Source organism: Aulonocara sp. 'chitande type north' Nkhata Bay, linkage group LG11, assembly GCF_057382095.1.
Source record: "Aulonocara sp. 'chitande type north' Nkhata Bay isolate Kocher_YH1m ecotype deep benthic linkage group LG11, A_spYH_male_GT1.1, whole genome shotgun sequence".
In the NCBI taxonomy this organism is placed as follows: Eukaryota; Metazoa; Chordata; class Actinopteri; order Cichliformes; family Cichlidae; genus Aulonocara; species Aulonocara sp. 'chitande type north' Nkhata Bay.
In genome coordinates this window covers 4,647,409-4,663,023 of record NC_141354.1, presented here as the reverse complement: position 1 = coordinate 4,663,023, position 15,615 = coordinate 4,647,409, and the positions used below count along the sequence as shown (strand labels likewise).

The window sequence follows — 15,615 nt, the reverse complement described above, 5'->3', positions numbered from 1 at the left end:
TCAGAGTTAAATCTACTCTATTCAGTGCAAATATTTTAATACACATGATGATAATTTACTCAGTTTAGTATAAAATAAAAACAACTCCACCCTAATTTTACTCTGAGTAGAACAGAATTTTACTCTACATAGTATTTTATTCTAAATAGAGCAGAATTTTACTCAGAATTGAATTTTAATTTATTTCAAATAGAACAACATTTTCACTCCAAATAGAATTAAAATTTTACATACAACTAAATTTTACTCTAAATAGAATTAAAAGAAGAAAAATATGTGACTTTATTTCGCCCTCTATGTATTATCATTCACTGCAAGGTACAATAAATAAATCAGAAATTATTTATATTTTAACAGCCACCTTTATTGTTCACAGGAAACAGTATGGTACAATATAAAAACTGGAATCACTATCACTGTATGACACCTGTAAATCAAATGCTTTACAACAGAAAAGCTCTTCAACACAAATTACATGAGGTCCATCTCTTGTACACAAAACTTGAACCCAGAAAATGTGCCATAAACTTGAGCACAACCAAACTGGCCACATTTAAGACGAAGAGTCTTACCAGAACAGAGTCCATGGATCACTTTGAAATGCTTTATCAAGGAATTAGCATTTGTCTGGGACCTCTTGCAAATGAAACAAAACATTCCAGCTCAACACTCTTAGTAGAAAAAAAAATATTCAACGCAGCATCCGAGCCCTCAACTCTGCAACCCTAGGATTCACTTTGGTTGTATCAACATCTATCTCGTAAATGGTGGTCTGCAGGAAGTTGTACATATTGACCAGATCGTGGTCATATGACGTACCAAAGACAAAGTGAGCTTTGAAAAGCTCATCAAAACAAGCAAGAGAGCCTGGTGACTTACAAGGTACTGCATGTTTGTCTATCACAATGAAGTACTTGTGAATCACATTCCTCTGAGTGCCCACTGCAAGAAGGTATGGTTGAAGGCTCTCTGTGATGCCATCGAGATGCCCCTGGATGCTAGTTCCCGTCTGTGACACAAAGACAGATAAACGTTCCAACATGATAAGACTTCGGTTAAAAAACAAGAAGCTGACAGAATTAAGGACAGATACAAAACAGACAAAACTAGTTCAATTTTAACTACTAGCTTGTCAAAACTAGTATCTGTTATCTGTATATCTACAAAAATCTATATGCAGATATAATCTATATAAATATGTTAATTACCATGACAGTTAATTTGTTGAAATTGTAGCATTTCTATTTACAATGAACTTAAAGTTTGGAATGACTTGTTGTTTGTGTACTTTACTCAAGTGATAAAAGAAATGTGTGATGTTGCAAATACAGCCTACATATGGTTGTGGAAGACATAAAGGCTGCTTGACTGAGCTGTATACATCTCTTGGTAATGACTAAATTCATAGTTGTATTTAAACATACACCTTTTAGTTCGTCTGAAATATTGTTATCAATGTAAATATAACTAGTTATGTTTCCTTTACTGTAACTTTACCTTGACAAACTTGACAAGATGGTCACAGGCTTGTCTGGCTGAGAGCTTTCCTGGTCTCTTGCGGCCATGAGGTGATGGTGGTAACAGGTGTACAAGGATCAAAATGGATGACATGTCACTGTCCCATCCTGGAAACATAAGTAAATTGGAAACAATAATTAGCTGCCAAAACACGTTATCTGCAACTCTGTTAACACTTACATTATAAAGTTTTGAAAAAAAAAAAAGCGACAGCAGGTGACGGTGTTACACTTTCAAATGCTCCAATTAAAACATAACAATAAAATTCCATTTATTTTATCTCACCATTTTCCACTTCTATTGTGCATTCAGCATTTTGCACAAGGTACTGAAGGTCATCTGATTGCGTGAGACCACGGCTTTGTTTGAGGACTTTCTGCTTGTAGATAGTGGGCCACTTCTCCAGGAACTTCACAGAGGTGGCTTCATCGAACATCAAAGTAAAATCTTGTTCAATCTGCAGAAGAGATGAAATTAAGTTTTTGAAACTCCTTGTATCAAACAACTTTTATGCTCACTTTTTTCTCAGATGCACCTCAACTTATAAATGTAACAGTGAGGGAAGTTGAAGGTAAGATAAACATACTAATCCTCCTATATCCAGGAATCTTGGGAAGTCCAAAAAGATATCAGATGACTTCACTGGATCATGAATCATCTTTTGGCGATAGTTGAAGGTCTGCTTCATCTTCATCATAACAATTCCTTCATCAGCTGTATGTTTCATCAGTGCAATAGCCTCAGAACACAAGCTGTCTGTCATTAGGCAGTTGTCTTCTCTGAAACAGTCTCTATCAGATGTTGGGCCCCCTAACAGTGGATATGAATAAGACAAAAAAGTGACACCGTGTCCTACAAGGCTTGAGAACTCAGCTAGAATTTTCATGCATGCAGTTTAGTCTCCAGATGAGTGAGACTTGAATTATAACTACTAACAATATCACATACCCATTTGCGTTTTTGACATTCTGGGAGTCTTGTTTTGTCCATTAGAAGCTTCCTTTTGGATAAACTTCAATCTCCAAGCCAGATACCCACTCCCATCTTCTGCATTGTAAAAATGCTCCTAAAATTAAATGAAATATTTTAATTAACATGTTAAAATATATTTACACTTTCAATCTGAAAATTGCAGCAATTGAGCTCCCTTGCTCGGGACTGGAGCGCTGAACTCTAAAGGGATTTAAATAATGAGAGTTAAGAAAAGGCAGCACAGAGGAAAGTCCTGCGAAAAGAAAAACATCTTCAGCTTTACTCAATCCAGAGCCAAACTGTTAAGTAAATTCTACATATATTTCATGCCTGAAAAATGTCTTACATTCACGAGTGAAAAGTAAATTGTTTGAACTTATTCTTTTTTGTACTTACATAGCCCAGCCTGCTCCTAGGATCAGCCAGGTATGGGAACAACGTGATGATACCCTTTGCATATTTCTCTTTAACACGTCTTGAAGGACTTGTCCTACACAGACAAACACAAAGTTGAAAGTCTAAATACCACCTCTAAGAAAATAAATGAATGAATAAATGATAAATGAATTTATCATATATATACTTATGAAATAACTATGTCAGCATACCCATGTTCACTTGTCATATGTGCAACTAATATCTTGACCATGTCACGCCGTCTGCTATCCGTTAGGCTTTTTGTCCGGGCATACTCATTGATGATCCTCTCTCCTCCTGGTTTGTTCTTTAGAACATCTTCAACCATCTAAGTTACAGTAAAATAGAGCGATATAATAATATATAATCAATATATCATAAATATTTTTCTTGTGATACTAAAAAAGCTTTCAGGTTCGTTCTAGATCAAATCAAAGGTCTATAGTCACGAATACATGTTATTTTTTTTTAAGTATGTTTTAGTATAGAATTGAGGTTCATTAGATATTCATGATCACTGTGCTTCAAAGCCACCTAAAGTTCTGTTAAAAAGCACAAATAATTACCCTTAAATTTGTCTGTCTCTCAAGCACACTAACTTTTTATGTTGCCGATCTGGTCTACAATTTGCAGACCTGTGCTGAAGGAAAGACAGCAGAATCTTGTGCTTTTATGACAGTGATAATAATACATATAATATATTCAAATTTGTGTCAACTTTCTGAAAGGGTATACAGCAAACTACATAGCTTACTCGGGCAAGAGAAGTGTCGTCAGCTCTCCGTCTTGTTGTAGGACTGTGTTCCAATAATATGGTGTCATCAGAGTCCACTTCAATTTCTCCACTGGAACTGGTAAAGGAGGTGCTTGCAGAAGAATCTATCAAATCATAAAAATTATAGAGGTCACTTTTGTGCTGCCCCTGACTGCAACAATGAGGTTCATGTAGCTGGGTTTGTAAAGTGCTTTATGAGTGAGCAGTGTTGAAGATTTTTAGTTGTAGTGCCTTGATGTTCCTGTTTTAGCCAATGAGTGACAGAATCGATAACATAAACTAATTTAAGTTTATTAGTCACAACCAACCACATGACATCACATTCCATAACAAACAGAAAATCTTTTTAAATGTTTAGCAGTTATTTCTTAAATCCAGCTTCAGAAATAGTTAAATCCATGTCAGTTTTTGAGAGCAGGGCTCCATGATGTAAATTAGCCTTTATATGTTTAGTGTTTCATGTCTTCTTGCCTTCTTGTTTAAGTTCGTATGATGGTTAGTGTTATTTACACAATCATAAACATTGTAGTACCCAGCAAAATATAGGATTATTTGAAAACAATTCAGTAAATTTATTAGCTTGCCTTACACAGAACATGTTCTACTAGCCAGGACTTAACCCTTGTGTGGTGTTCGTATTTTTGTTACTCAGCCAGTGTTCATGGGTCTGGTGGACCCGCTAGAGTTTTGGCTTTCCAAATTAACACTATCAAACAATTTTATGTTAAATTACTCAACAGATGTTTACTTCATCCCAATTACAAGACATATGAACAGCAAACATGGTTAATTTTTTCCCTTTACCTTTGTTAGATCACATTTATGAATTAATGTGCTTCTCGTTTTTCTTTTATATAAAATGTTATAAATAAATCAGTTATAATCAAGTGGAGTGAGTGGAAAGACACAACACATTTACACGTGAAAAAATAATTAATTGTTTAATTTTTCTTTTGAAAAAAACTGAACACGGGTCTCACAGACCCGAACACCATACAAGGGTTAAAGCATGAATGACACAGTGGCTCAGTGATTGAGTGATTCTAGTGACATTTACCTTTCTGCAGATGTTAGATTTTTCTTTGCTTAAGTTAAAATGCTGTTACCAAGCTGATGGGACATTAAACTGTTAAAAATTCCATCAGGGATAGAAACTCATCATTATTCCATTCCCGTGGGATCCTGAAAAAAGTTTGGCCAATCTTAATATTTGGACCAAGTAATTTGATAGGACAACTGACTGTGCTTACGTAACTGCTCACACCCTCTCCACTTGCAACCAGGAAATAAACTGGACTGTGGTTTCTCTCCCCACTACCCGGTCAATTAAAAGTTTAAAAATGACGATGATGATGACATTCCAAGATACTTACCATCTGGATTTGGACCTTGTGCTTGACAAATCTCTAGCACACCAAGGTTTTGTTTTTTCATAAGGAAATCAAAAACATCCTCATCAACTTCAGTCTTTGAGTCATCAAAAACTTTGAAGTCCAAGTTTGGAATGTTGAACTTCTTGGCAACTGTGAACATTATAAAATTGCATTATACATTTGAAATTAATACCAGAACAAGGCAAAAAAAAAGTGAAATTACATAGACTGAACCAGAAAAAAAGCCTAAACATTTGGTATAGCAGCTATTATAGCACCATCCCCAAAGCTTGACTTATTCACACAAGCTATGAAACACACTGGAAACTTTGATTTTTTTACTCACCACATTCCAAAAACGATGTGTAGGTCAGTTGGCCCTCAAAACAGATGTACTTTTGTTGTTCTCTATACTTTACACGCACAGCTTGCATCCTTCATGATATGAAAAGGATATTGTTAAATAATCTGATTTATTACAAATACTTGCAAAATTGAACAAAACACACACATATATTCCTTGTATGTCTTACAATCTCACGATGCTCTGTTCTGATGAAAAAGCATGTAAAAAAAAAAACACATAAGTAATAGAAAGCTCTACATTGCAGCAATAGGAAGTTTGTATAATGCTAATCTAATACACTAGGGGCTACAGACTGCAACCATGCACACAATTCAATTCTGAGTAAAAAACATGTGCTCACCTACCATTTTGGATAAAACATTGGTGCACAGGATTTGTTAAAAACACACTTCCCTGGTCAATTATACTACCTAAAAAGAGCTATTCAGCAATGCTAAATTAAGTTTATTGAAATATAGCTGTCTGAGTGGTCGAACAACATTAATTTTGTTGGAAGCTAACATTAGCATAAACCTTGGCAATTATGTAGCATGTAAGACCCACAAACTCAGAAGCTGTAATATAATACATGCATTACCCTTCACATAAACAAAAACTCCACATTTTATTCTATATAAAATCATTATTTAGCACTTTGCTCACTTACCTGGCTTATGCTGACAGTCGCCTCCGTTCCACTGCGGAATAAGAAAATGGCGGCAGAAACGAAACTTAAGAAGCGAAAATGGGCGTGGTCGTTCTATATTACTCTGATAGAATTTCCTCTGTTTTTTGGCTCCAACTCTAGCGGCCAATTGAAGTGATTAGGTTCCAAAACGTGCAATAACTACTCTTTTAGATGAAAATGATGTTGACTCTGGAAAAATTACTCTCTCCGTTTTCCTGTGTGAGTACATTCAGTGTTTAAAACAGAAGTTGTGCAGGTCTGAGATCAGCAGTTTTCTGAAACACCAAACTGAGGTACTGTTAATGCTGATGTACAGTGACACAGTTACAGGGGTGATTAATCCTTTTGACTTGTTGTCTTTAACTTTATCAATAAAACAGCTGCAGCTTTCAGTGACAGCACATGTGGTACTTTAACCTTTGTACTGTTTTCTTCAGTTAATTTTGGAGTTACTACAAAGAGTGAAGATATAGGATGATCTGTCTGCTGTCACTGGGTGGTGCTGAGGTCTGAATCTGAGGACGGCTCCTGTAATCACAAACAGAATCATCACAAACTGAAATATAAAGTTTATCTCAAATCTGAAATAGAGCTGATCCTTCTCTGTCCTCACACACTCGGGATCTGAAGTTGTTCAGTCCTACAGTTCTGCCGACAGCTGTTAAATTTTTATTTGTTTTAAAGGCCTGTACAGAGTACTGCACATGTGACTTTGTGAACATAACTCATTAAAAATAATTCCGACAGTTTTTTTAACCTGAATATTTGTAACAAACTCAGTAAAAAAATGCTAAAAAAAATAATCAGAGGAAAAAATTAACATTTTAACTTAAGCTGACAAGCGGAAGTAGTTGGTTTCAGTACATACAGTGGGGCAAAAAAGTATTTAGTCAGCCACCGATTGTGCAAGTTCCCCCACCTAAAATGATGACAGAGGTCAGTAATTTGCACCAGAGGTACACTTCAACTGTGAGAGACAGAATGTGAAAAGAAAATCCATGAATCCACATGGTAGGATTTGTAAAGAATTCTCACAGGCAGCTGTTGCGTAGGCCCTCGGAGGAATGTAAACACACACATAGATCACATCACTGAACTCGCGAGGTAGATAATATGGCCGCAAGCTAATGGCTAACAGCTCCAGGTCCGGACGGCATACCTATACTTTCACGGAGACGTGTCCAGGGTTACAATATCTGTTGTTAACGCTTTTTCCGCTGGCCTGTGTGTCCCTATCAGCTCTCATGGATGTGAATCCACATAGGTCTATGTTAGCCTGCGGCGTTAGCTCGGTTAGCCACGTCTCCGTGAAGATAAACAAACTGCACTCTCGGTAGAGTCGGTGGTTGTTGAGAGCAGACAGTTCATCAATCTTATTCTGTAATGTGTTCACGTTGCCCATTATCACTGTTGGGATTGATGGTTTGAATCGCCTCCGGTGATCCGCTTTCCTCGCTCCACCCTTGCAGCCTCTGTTGCTCCTCTTTAGTTCGGCCGTTGTATCTCATGCCAATCTGTGTCAATAGATTCCTATCCCATTGGCGATATTAAGATCATAGTCCAGATTTAATTTTCTATTTCAGAAATTTACTTTACTTTACTTGCAATGCAATCAAGGCAAATGTTGTTTGAGCCCTTGCATTTAAAAAGTATTTTGCAATCGGAAAGTAAAAGTAAAATGACCCAGTTTTACTAAAAAGGCTGTTATGCATTAAGATGATTAGAGAATTTCTCAGTTGACAGCAAGGATAGCAGTCTGATTACAGATTAGTGGTGGGAGAAGACTGTGTGTGTGTGTGTGTGTGTGTGTGTGTGTGTGTGTGTGTGTGTGTGTGTGTGTGTGTGTGTGTGTGTGTGTCAACACGCATTTCTGTTATCTAAGGCTGTGATAATCCAAGCGGTTCTTTTGACACCTTTTAGCTGTTTGATGTATGGTGTTTGTTTTGCTGTGATTTCTGCATTGTCAATTTTGCCAAAACACTGGGAGAAGTGGATATCTTCATGCACAAATAATTCTGAATGTAACAATAGCAGTGTTGTTGTTATAATGAATCCAGTTTCCTCTGAGCGCAAAGGGCTCTAGAATAAAAATGACTGTTATTCCCAGAATAGTCTTATAGGAGCAAAATAGGAGCTCTCATTTCCCTATATTTTGTCAGGCTCGTGAGTTTGTAAATCACTCTGCTGGTACTATTCCACAATGAATATGAGTTTCACTTTAATGATCTGCTACAAACAAGGCAAAGGTTTTATTTTCAAAAGCACAGACAAGCTGCAAATGTAGTGAGAATTTTTAGTGATAGATGACTTTTGCATCCTGTTTTTGTATTTTGAATACAGGAATTACCCAGACAGGATGTAGCATGAGTGAGCAGGACAGGATGCTCCCTGTGTGTATGACATGAGCTACAGAGTTCTGACATGTGACTGGTAAAGTATCAGTTGTTACACTCTGCTCACGCCATGCAGGCTGCTGAATGTTGGGGTAGATACCTTTGGGAACGCCACTTTATCCTACGGACAGACCACCACCAATGCTGCAGCGGACTGCACGTACTTCTTGCCCTTTCCTGCTGCTCCATCAGCTGGTTCCAGTGGTGCTTCTGTACATGTTGATGACACTGACCCTGTATTTGTTGCCCTTCTCAAATACTGCTCATAATACTCTTTCTACCACCTTTTTGTTTTTCATGGCTTTGCATCCTGACCTGATTTCCACTGCGTACGAGTCTCATGAGGGAGTGCTGCAGACAAAGCAATGACTAAGTGAACTCTACTGGTGGCTGAACATGGACACAGAGGTGATCAATGCCATTCACTTCTGTCATTTGTGCCAGTTGATTGACCAGTTTTACCTCTGCCAGATGGCCCATGGCATAAGTTTGCTGTAGTCACTGTGAGTTAATTTGACTTTGATCCTCCAGCATCTAGGTATGTTTGCTGAAGGAGCACTGATTCTTGTAGTTATAATCACTAATCTAATCTAATAATCTGACTGATTATTATAGGAAATGGCCAGAGGCTGCTTTTACTCAGAACATTAACACAAACACTGTTATTACAATACAAAGCGGTGTTCAGAGAACCTCTGCTGCCTTTGCTGCCTTAATAGAAGACAGACAAATTCGCCATCACCATTCATCTTGCACTGCTACTGGGCAAATTGAGAGATTTAATCGAGTGGTTAAACAGACGATACAGTTGGCGATTCAACAACACAAGCTGTGGAAGCCATCTGTGACCGACTTCTTCCACATAAAATTGAGGTACATATATTTGTAAACTGTATCCACAGATTTGAGGACCACAAATTCTCTGCTAGGCTAAAATTAAAAGGTTGGTTTTGAAGTGAAAAGCATGACAAATACAAGACGCACACAACACTATAATTACGCTTGGGTCAATTGCAGTTAAAAGTTATTTGCAGATGTATACGTTTGTGAATGGGAATTCCAGTGCTGTCTCTATGGATTGCTATCTGAGAGGATGTATTCACAATTTTTCATAGCTGAACTTAGAGGAAATGCTGTAGAATCACTGCAGGTGTAGTTCACCTGGGCTGTGTGTGGACTGTAAATGGTACGTTACAGTACTGCTAAAAGAAAATGTGTTTGTCTTCAATGGACAACTTTGTCACCAAGCCAACAACATGCACACCCCAGCAAGCAGATATCCTGACTGAATTAATGTTGAACATCTTGGTGATAGACATGAGACGCCTCTCCATGGTTGATGATTGAGGTTTCAAAGAGATGATCAAGCAGTTCAACCCCGATTACCATGATAACTACCTACCAGGCCACTCCCACTTCACCAAAATGATGGAAAAGAAATATGATGCAACCTTTGTGAAAGTTGGTCTCTCTCTGTCTCTCTCCCTACTCTCTCACACCACAAACACAAAATAGCAATTTGTATTACAATTTAATACATTTCATGAAGAAATAATATTAAGAGCTTGCTGACTGAGCAACCAATTCATTAATTCATTCATTTAATTAATTTTGGTTAAAGCATGTGTGGCACCCTGAGTATTTTAAGCGTCAAAAACAAGTCTCAGAATTCTTGTTGAAGTTCTTGTGACGAGTTCGTGCTCCCCACCCAACATCACCTTTTTTTGCTATTGTTATGACAACAGTTCATATCATAGCACAGAGCCAAAAGCTCATTTGCTCCCCCCTGATGTGATGTTAGGGTGATATTTAGTTTTGCCAGAAGGTGGTAGTGGAGGCTGAGACAAACTGGCAAAATAAGACCAGTTATTGTAATGGAAGCCATCAGTAACACAGAACTGCTGTTTTGCTGTGTTTCAGGTGAGAGCAGTATATGAGCACTACATATGTTTATGTAAAGTTGATACTTATTTACTGTAACATGTTTAGAGTGTTTTTCTTGTTTATAAGGCATTTAATGTGACCAAATAAGAGAGTTGATTCAGTGTATCCGTGGGTAACGCTAGTAACGTTTGTGCGCTAGCTACAGTGGGGCAAAAAAGTATTTAGTCAGCCACCGATTGTGCAAGTTCCCCCACTTAAGATGATGACAGAGGTCAGTAATTTGCACCAGAGAGACAGAATGTGAAAAAAAAATCCATGAATCCACATGGTAGGATTTGTAAAGAATTTATTGGTAAATTAGGGTGGAAAATAAGTATTTGGTCACCTCAAACAAGGAAAATCTCTGGCTCTCACAGACCTGTAACGTCTTCTGTAAGAAGCTTTTCTGTCCCCCACTCATTACCTGTATGAATGGCACCTGTTTGAACTCATCATCTGTATAAAAGGCACCTGTCCACAGCCTCAAACAGTCAGACTCCAAACTCCGCCATGGCCAAGACCAAAGAGCTTTCGAAGGACACCAGGAAAAGTATTGTAGACCTGCACCAGACTGGGAAGAGTGAATCTACAATAGGCAAGCTGCTTGGTGTGAAAAAATCAACTGTGGGAGCAATCATCAGAAAATGGAAGACATACAAGACCACTGATAATCTCCCTCGATCTGGGGCTCCACGCAAGATCTCATCCCGTGGGGTCAAAATGATCATGAGAACGGTGAGCAAAGATCCCAGAACCACACGGGGGGACCTGGTGAATGACCTGCAGAGAGCTGGGACCAAAGTAACAAAGGTCACCATCAGTAACACACTACAACGGCAGGGAATCAAATCCCGCAGTGCCAGACGTGTTCGCTGCTGAAGCCAGTGCATGTCCAGGCCCGTCTGAAGTTTGCCAGAGAGCACATGGATGATACAGCAGAGAATTGGGAGAATGTCATGTGGTCAGATGAAACCAAAGTAGAACTTTTTGGTATAAACTCAACTCGTCGTGTTTGGAGGACGAAGAATACTGAGTTGCATCCCAAGAACACCATACCTACTGTGAAGCATGGGGGTGGAAACATCATGCTATGGGGCTGTTTGTCTGCCAAGGGGACAGGACGACTGATCTGTGTTAAGGACAGAATGAATGGGGCCATGTATCGTGAGATTTTGAGCCAAAACCTCCTTCCATCAGTGAGAACTTTGAAGATGAAACGAGGCTGGGTCTTCCAACATGACAATAATCCAAAACACACCGCCCGGGCAACAAAGGAGTGGCTCCGTAAGAAGCATTTGAAAGTCCTGGAGTGGCCTAGCCAGTCTCCAGACCTCAACCCCATAGAAAATCTGTGGCGGGAGTTGAAAGTCCGTGTTGCTCGGCGACAGCCCCAAAACATCACTGCTCTCGAGAAGATCTGCATGGAGGAATGGGCCAAAATATCAGCTACTGTGTGTGCAAACCTGGTAAAGACCTATAGTAAACGTTTGACCTCTGTTAGTGCCAACAAAGGTTATGTTACAAAGTATTGAGTTGTATTTTTGTTATTGACCAAATACTTATTTTCCACCCTGATTTATGAATAAATTCTTTACAAATCCTACCATGTGGATTCATGGATTTTTTTTTCACATTCTGTCTCTCACAGTTGAAGTGTACCTCTGGTGCAAATTACTGACCTCTGTCATCATTTTAGGTGGGGGAACTTGCACAATCGGTGGCTGACTAAATACTTTTTTGCCCCACTCTAAGTGATGTTAGTCTCTTGCATTAGATTGCTTAGCCGTGTTGTTCCATCAGAAATGAAGGAAAACTGTTGATTGCTTTCAGTTAAAACTGTAAGAAATGTTTTGGTATACCAGCCAGTGCATCTTATGTTGTGTATTGTTTACTGGTTTATTGTCTGTCATTTACTCTGTTTACTAAGGGCTGATTGCTAAAGGGCCATTACATGTAATCCCTCACAAAAGTAACGCAGTCCAGTTATTGTAAAGGAAGCATCAGTAGCACAGAACTGCGTTGGATGAACCTTGTCTTCCTTCAGTGTGTAACACACGTTATGTGAAGATTTTTTTTACTGATATGTTAAATGTTTATTGTTTAACCTACTTAATTGAATTCGATGTAACTGAATTAGTGAATTGATAAATGTAAATCTTGATGCATAAACTGACAAACATGATTAATAATGAAAAAATATACTGTCATTTTCTTCCTACTGCTTACTTTTGTTCCAAATCATCTCATATTTTTAGTTAAAGCAGACCCTTGGAGGTGTCAAAGGTTTCTTCACCCTGACTGCTGATGTCTGGACCAGTCGTGCAGCAGAGCCCTACCCTGGTGTGTCTTGCCATTTCCTGAGTGAAGATTGGAAGATGAAGAGTTTCATCCTTGACACCATGTCTCTTTAGGGCAGGCATGCTGGTGCCAATAGAGATTGACAGACCACGTGACTTTCGCACATTGCATTGTGGGTACAAGTGGCAACAACATCAAAACACTGCATCAAGCGCTAGTATTTCCGGCACCGGCAATCATTAATTCTGCGGTTTAATCCCTACTTGCATTTTATTTGCCCCAAAAACAGTTATGTACAAAACGACTGTGAACACGGCAGCTCCATACAAAGACAGACGTGACGAAAAGGCAAAAGAAAAAGTACGAGGAAATAATCTAAGGATTGAAAGGGTCAGACCCACACGAGCATACAGAGTGGAGTAAGGACGTTAGCATGCTGCACAACTTTCATCACGCACATATTTATTATTATATGGTCCTAAGTGTGAGTGCACACACTCACAACATGTTTAGTAACTTCAGATCCTGCAACAAGCCCAGCTCCAGTTTACTTTGGTGATTTGGACTATTCCATCTCACAGCTGCTGTTACAGGCCAACGCATCTATTTGTTGTTTCAGGTTGTAGTGTTACACAACATTTTCAGATCTAATAGAAATAAAATGAGTGTTTCGTAATTCATTCAATTATTGTTTTTATTTATAACTGGCATTATTGTTTCGTTCTATTATAGAATCTTACAGGAAAGAGGCAAAATTGTAAAAAAAAAAAATCCATCGTGCTTTATTAGCTGCTTCGGCGAAAAACTAATCAACAATGCAAAAAAAAAAAAAAACATTTCAAAACAACATAGGGGAGAGTGAGGTAAGATGAGCCAGTGGGTAAGTTGAACCACCCCTTGTATCTAGGTAACTGTGTACATGTTTTGTCATGTGACCATAAATCCAGGAAGCACTCATCATTTCCATCCTGCTATATTAAAGAGGAGCACATTGGAGAAGGGGTAAGTCTGTATTACACAAAAAAATGTTTTTTGCTTGTCAAAGTAAAATTTCTGCATATCAGGTAAATTGACTGTAATATTAAAACAAATGTATCTGTGTCTAAGATGATATATTATACATGTTGGTGGGTTTCTAAAATATAATATCATCTGAAGAAGTTTTCTAAAGATTAGCCTAAATTGCTAAGCTAGCCCGTTTTTTTCAAAATGGTGGCTATGGGGCAACGTGAGCCAAAGGCTATGGGGTAAATTGATCCAATGGTTCAACCTACCCCACCATAAGGCACTGAAATTTATTTAAGGCTCTGACTTATTAAATAGTATTTTAGTTCAGTATACTGAACCCTTTTGTTGTATTTGTCATATGTTAACTATTATAGAAAAGATATCATGCCAAGGACCTACAGACGGAAGACCAGCTGGGGCTCAACACCCCTGGAGGAGATTGAAAGGGCAGCGAGTGAAGTCAAGGGAGGAAAGTCCATAAGATCAGTGGCTAAAGAAAGACAAATTGACAGGTCAACACTCAGGAGATATATTAAAAAGAGGGACACATAGGAGGTCAAATCGGTTGGCTATAGTGGAACAGCTTCAGCAAAGAGAGTCTTCTCTGAGGAGGTGGAGAAGGAGCTAGCAGAGCATATCAAGAAGCTTGCAGAGCAGTTCCAGATTTTTACCAGACCCTGTACATGCATGTGGTTCACGAAGTGACCCCAACCATGCTCGATATGTGTCTCCCACTGATATTCTACCCTTACCCAAAAGTCAGCAGCCCAGGAAACAAACAAATCGAAAGCGTGTGAAGACACGAATCCTGACTGATACACCTGAAAAGCAGGCAATTGAGAGAGAGAGCCCATGAAGAAAGGACAAATAAACTGAAAGGCAAAAAAGAAATAATCCACAAAAAGCAAGGAATGTGGAAGAGGAAACAAACCCAGACAAAAATTGCAGTGGAAAGCAGCTCTGAGTAGAGTGATGTTCCCATCCCATTTGAAGACACTTCTGAGTACACTTCTGACACGCTGAGTTCCAGCGATGAAAGAAGTGAACCAGATGTCTCAGACCTGGTAGTTGGTGACTTTGTCATCGTAAGATTTGCATCCAAATCCAGGAGCCACCATTACATTGGCCTGGTTGACAGCTTTGCAGACAACGAAGTGAGTGCCAGATTTCTCAGAAGAATCCGAGGGATCACTAGCAGTAAGAAACCCACGTTTGTGTTCAAGGAAAATGATGAGGCATCTTTCCCACGCAAGGATGTGCTGAAGAAGCTACCTCAACCTCAACAGGCTGGAGGAACTGCAAGGAGGGAGCAACAGTTCATATTCCCCTGCAACCTTGATCATTGGAATATTGAATAGTTCTTTTGAATAAATGGTTTTGAACTGGTGGTTTGTTTAGAAACCACCAGTTTCCAGGTTTGTTCTCACAGGTTTACAACTGTTAAAATGGTTTTTTTCACAATATGATCAGTTTTACATTTTAAAAACTACATGGTCAGTTTGCCCCAAGATGGCTCAGTTTACCCACTGACTAGGTTCAATTTACCCCTAATCTGGGGCAAGTTGAGCCAAAGGAGCATTTTTTTTTAATAGGTCATTATTTTGGGCAGCGTCATCAGACATAGATTCTGATCATTACATTTGAAAGGAGACATCCTGAAATAAAGGAATATGTTATCATTCTATTTCTGTGTCATTTTTTCTCACATCCAGGGCAACATGAGTAAAAAGTGGCTCATCTTACCTCACTCTCCCCTACTGGAAAAGTTATTCATCAATTGATTGCTTCAATACAACACTTGGGCACATATATGCGGGACGTTTCGATCTCGCTCTCTTTCTTAACCGATCAAATCTGGCTGTGGTAGCAGCTTTAAACTCGGTCTGACCCAGGCTGATAGAGGG

The 15,615-nt window shown here is 38.7% G+C and overlaps 1 protein-coding gene and 1 pseudogene across 3 annotated transcripts; one reads left to right on the top strand and one right to left on the bottom strand.

The window, feature by feature from the left end:
* Window positions 1–358: 358 nt before the first annotated feature.
* LOC147318367 (uncharacterized) lies at window positions 359–5,489 on the bottom strand. Of its 3 annotated transcripts, none has more exons than XM_086309824.1 (10): window positions 5,402–5,489; window positions 5,056–5,205; window positions 3,662–3,807; window positions 3,099–3,235; window positions 2,887–2,980; window positions 2,467–2,584; window positions 2,105–2,328; window positions 1,804–1,975; window positions 1,498–1,625; window positions 359–1,009 (listed from the first exon to the last, which is right to left on the bottom strand). In XM_086309824.1, exons 1-10 carry the CDS (start codon window positions 5,487–5,489, stop codon window positions 692–694), a joined length of 1,575 nt encoding a protein of 524 aa, XP_086165950.1. In that variant the 3' UTR covers window positions 359–691. The 3 variants fall into 3 exon arrangements, with proteins under 3 accessions (XP_086165950.1, XP_086165951.1, XP_086165952.1); XM_086309825.1 differs by having other exon boundaries at window positions 3,662–3,786; XM_086309826.1 differs by lacking the exon at window positions 5,056–5,205 and having other exon boundaries at window positions 3,662–3,786.
* An 8,606-nt stretch (window positions 5,490–14,095) lies between these two features.
* Window positions 14,096–15,355, top strand: LOC147318366 (uncharacterized; annotated as a pseudogene).
* Window positions 15,356–15,615: the final 260 nt, after the last annotated feature.

What these genes read in the sequence shown, in the direction of transcription:
- LOC147318367 (XM_086309824.1), bottom strand. Translation starts at nt 5,489, where the DNA reads ATGCAAGCTGTGCGTGTAAAGTATAGAGAACAACAAAAGTACATCTGT. An exon ending in CATATGACAAGTGAACATGG is followed by an intron (nt 2,981 to 3,098) that starts GTATGCTGACAT and finishes TTGTCTGTGTAG; the next exon opens with GACAAGTCCTTCAAGACGTG. An exon ending in CACAATAGAAGTGGAAAATG is followed by an intron (nt 1,626 to 1,803) that starts GTGAGATAAAAT and finishes TTATGTTTCCAG; the next exon opens with GATGGGACAGTGACATGTCA.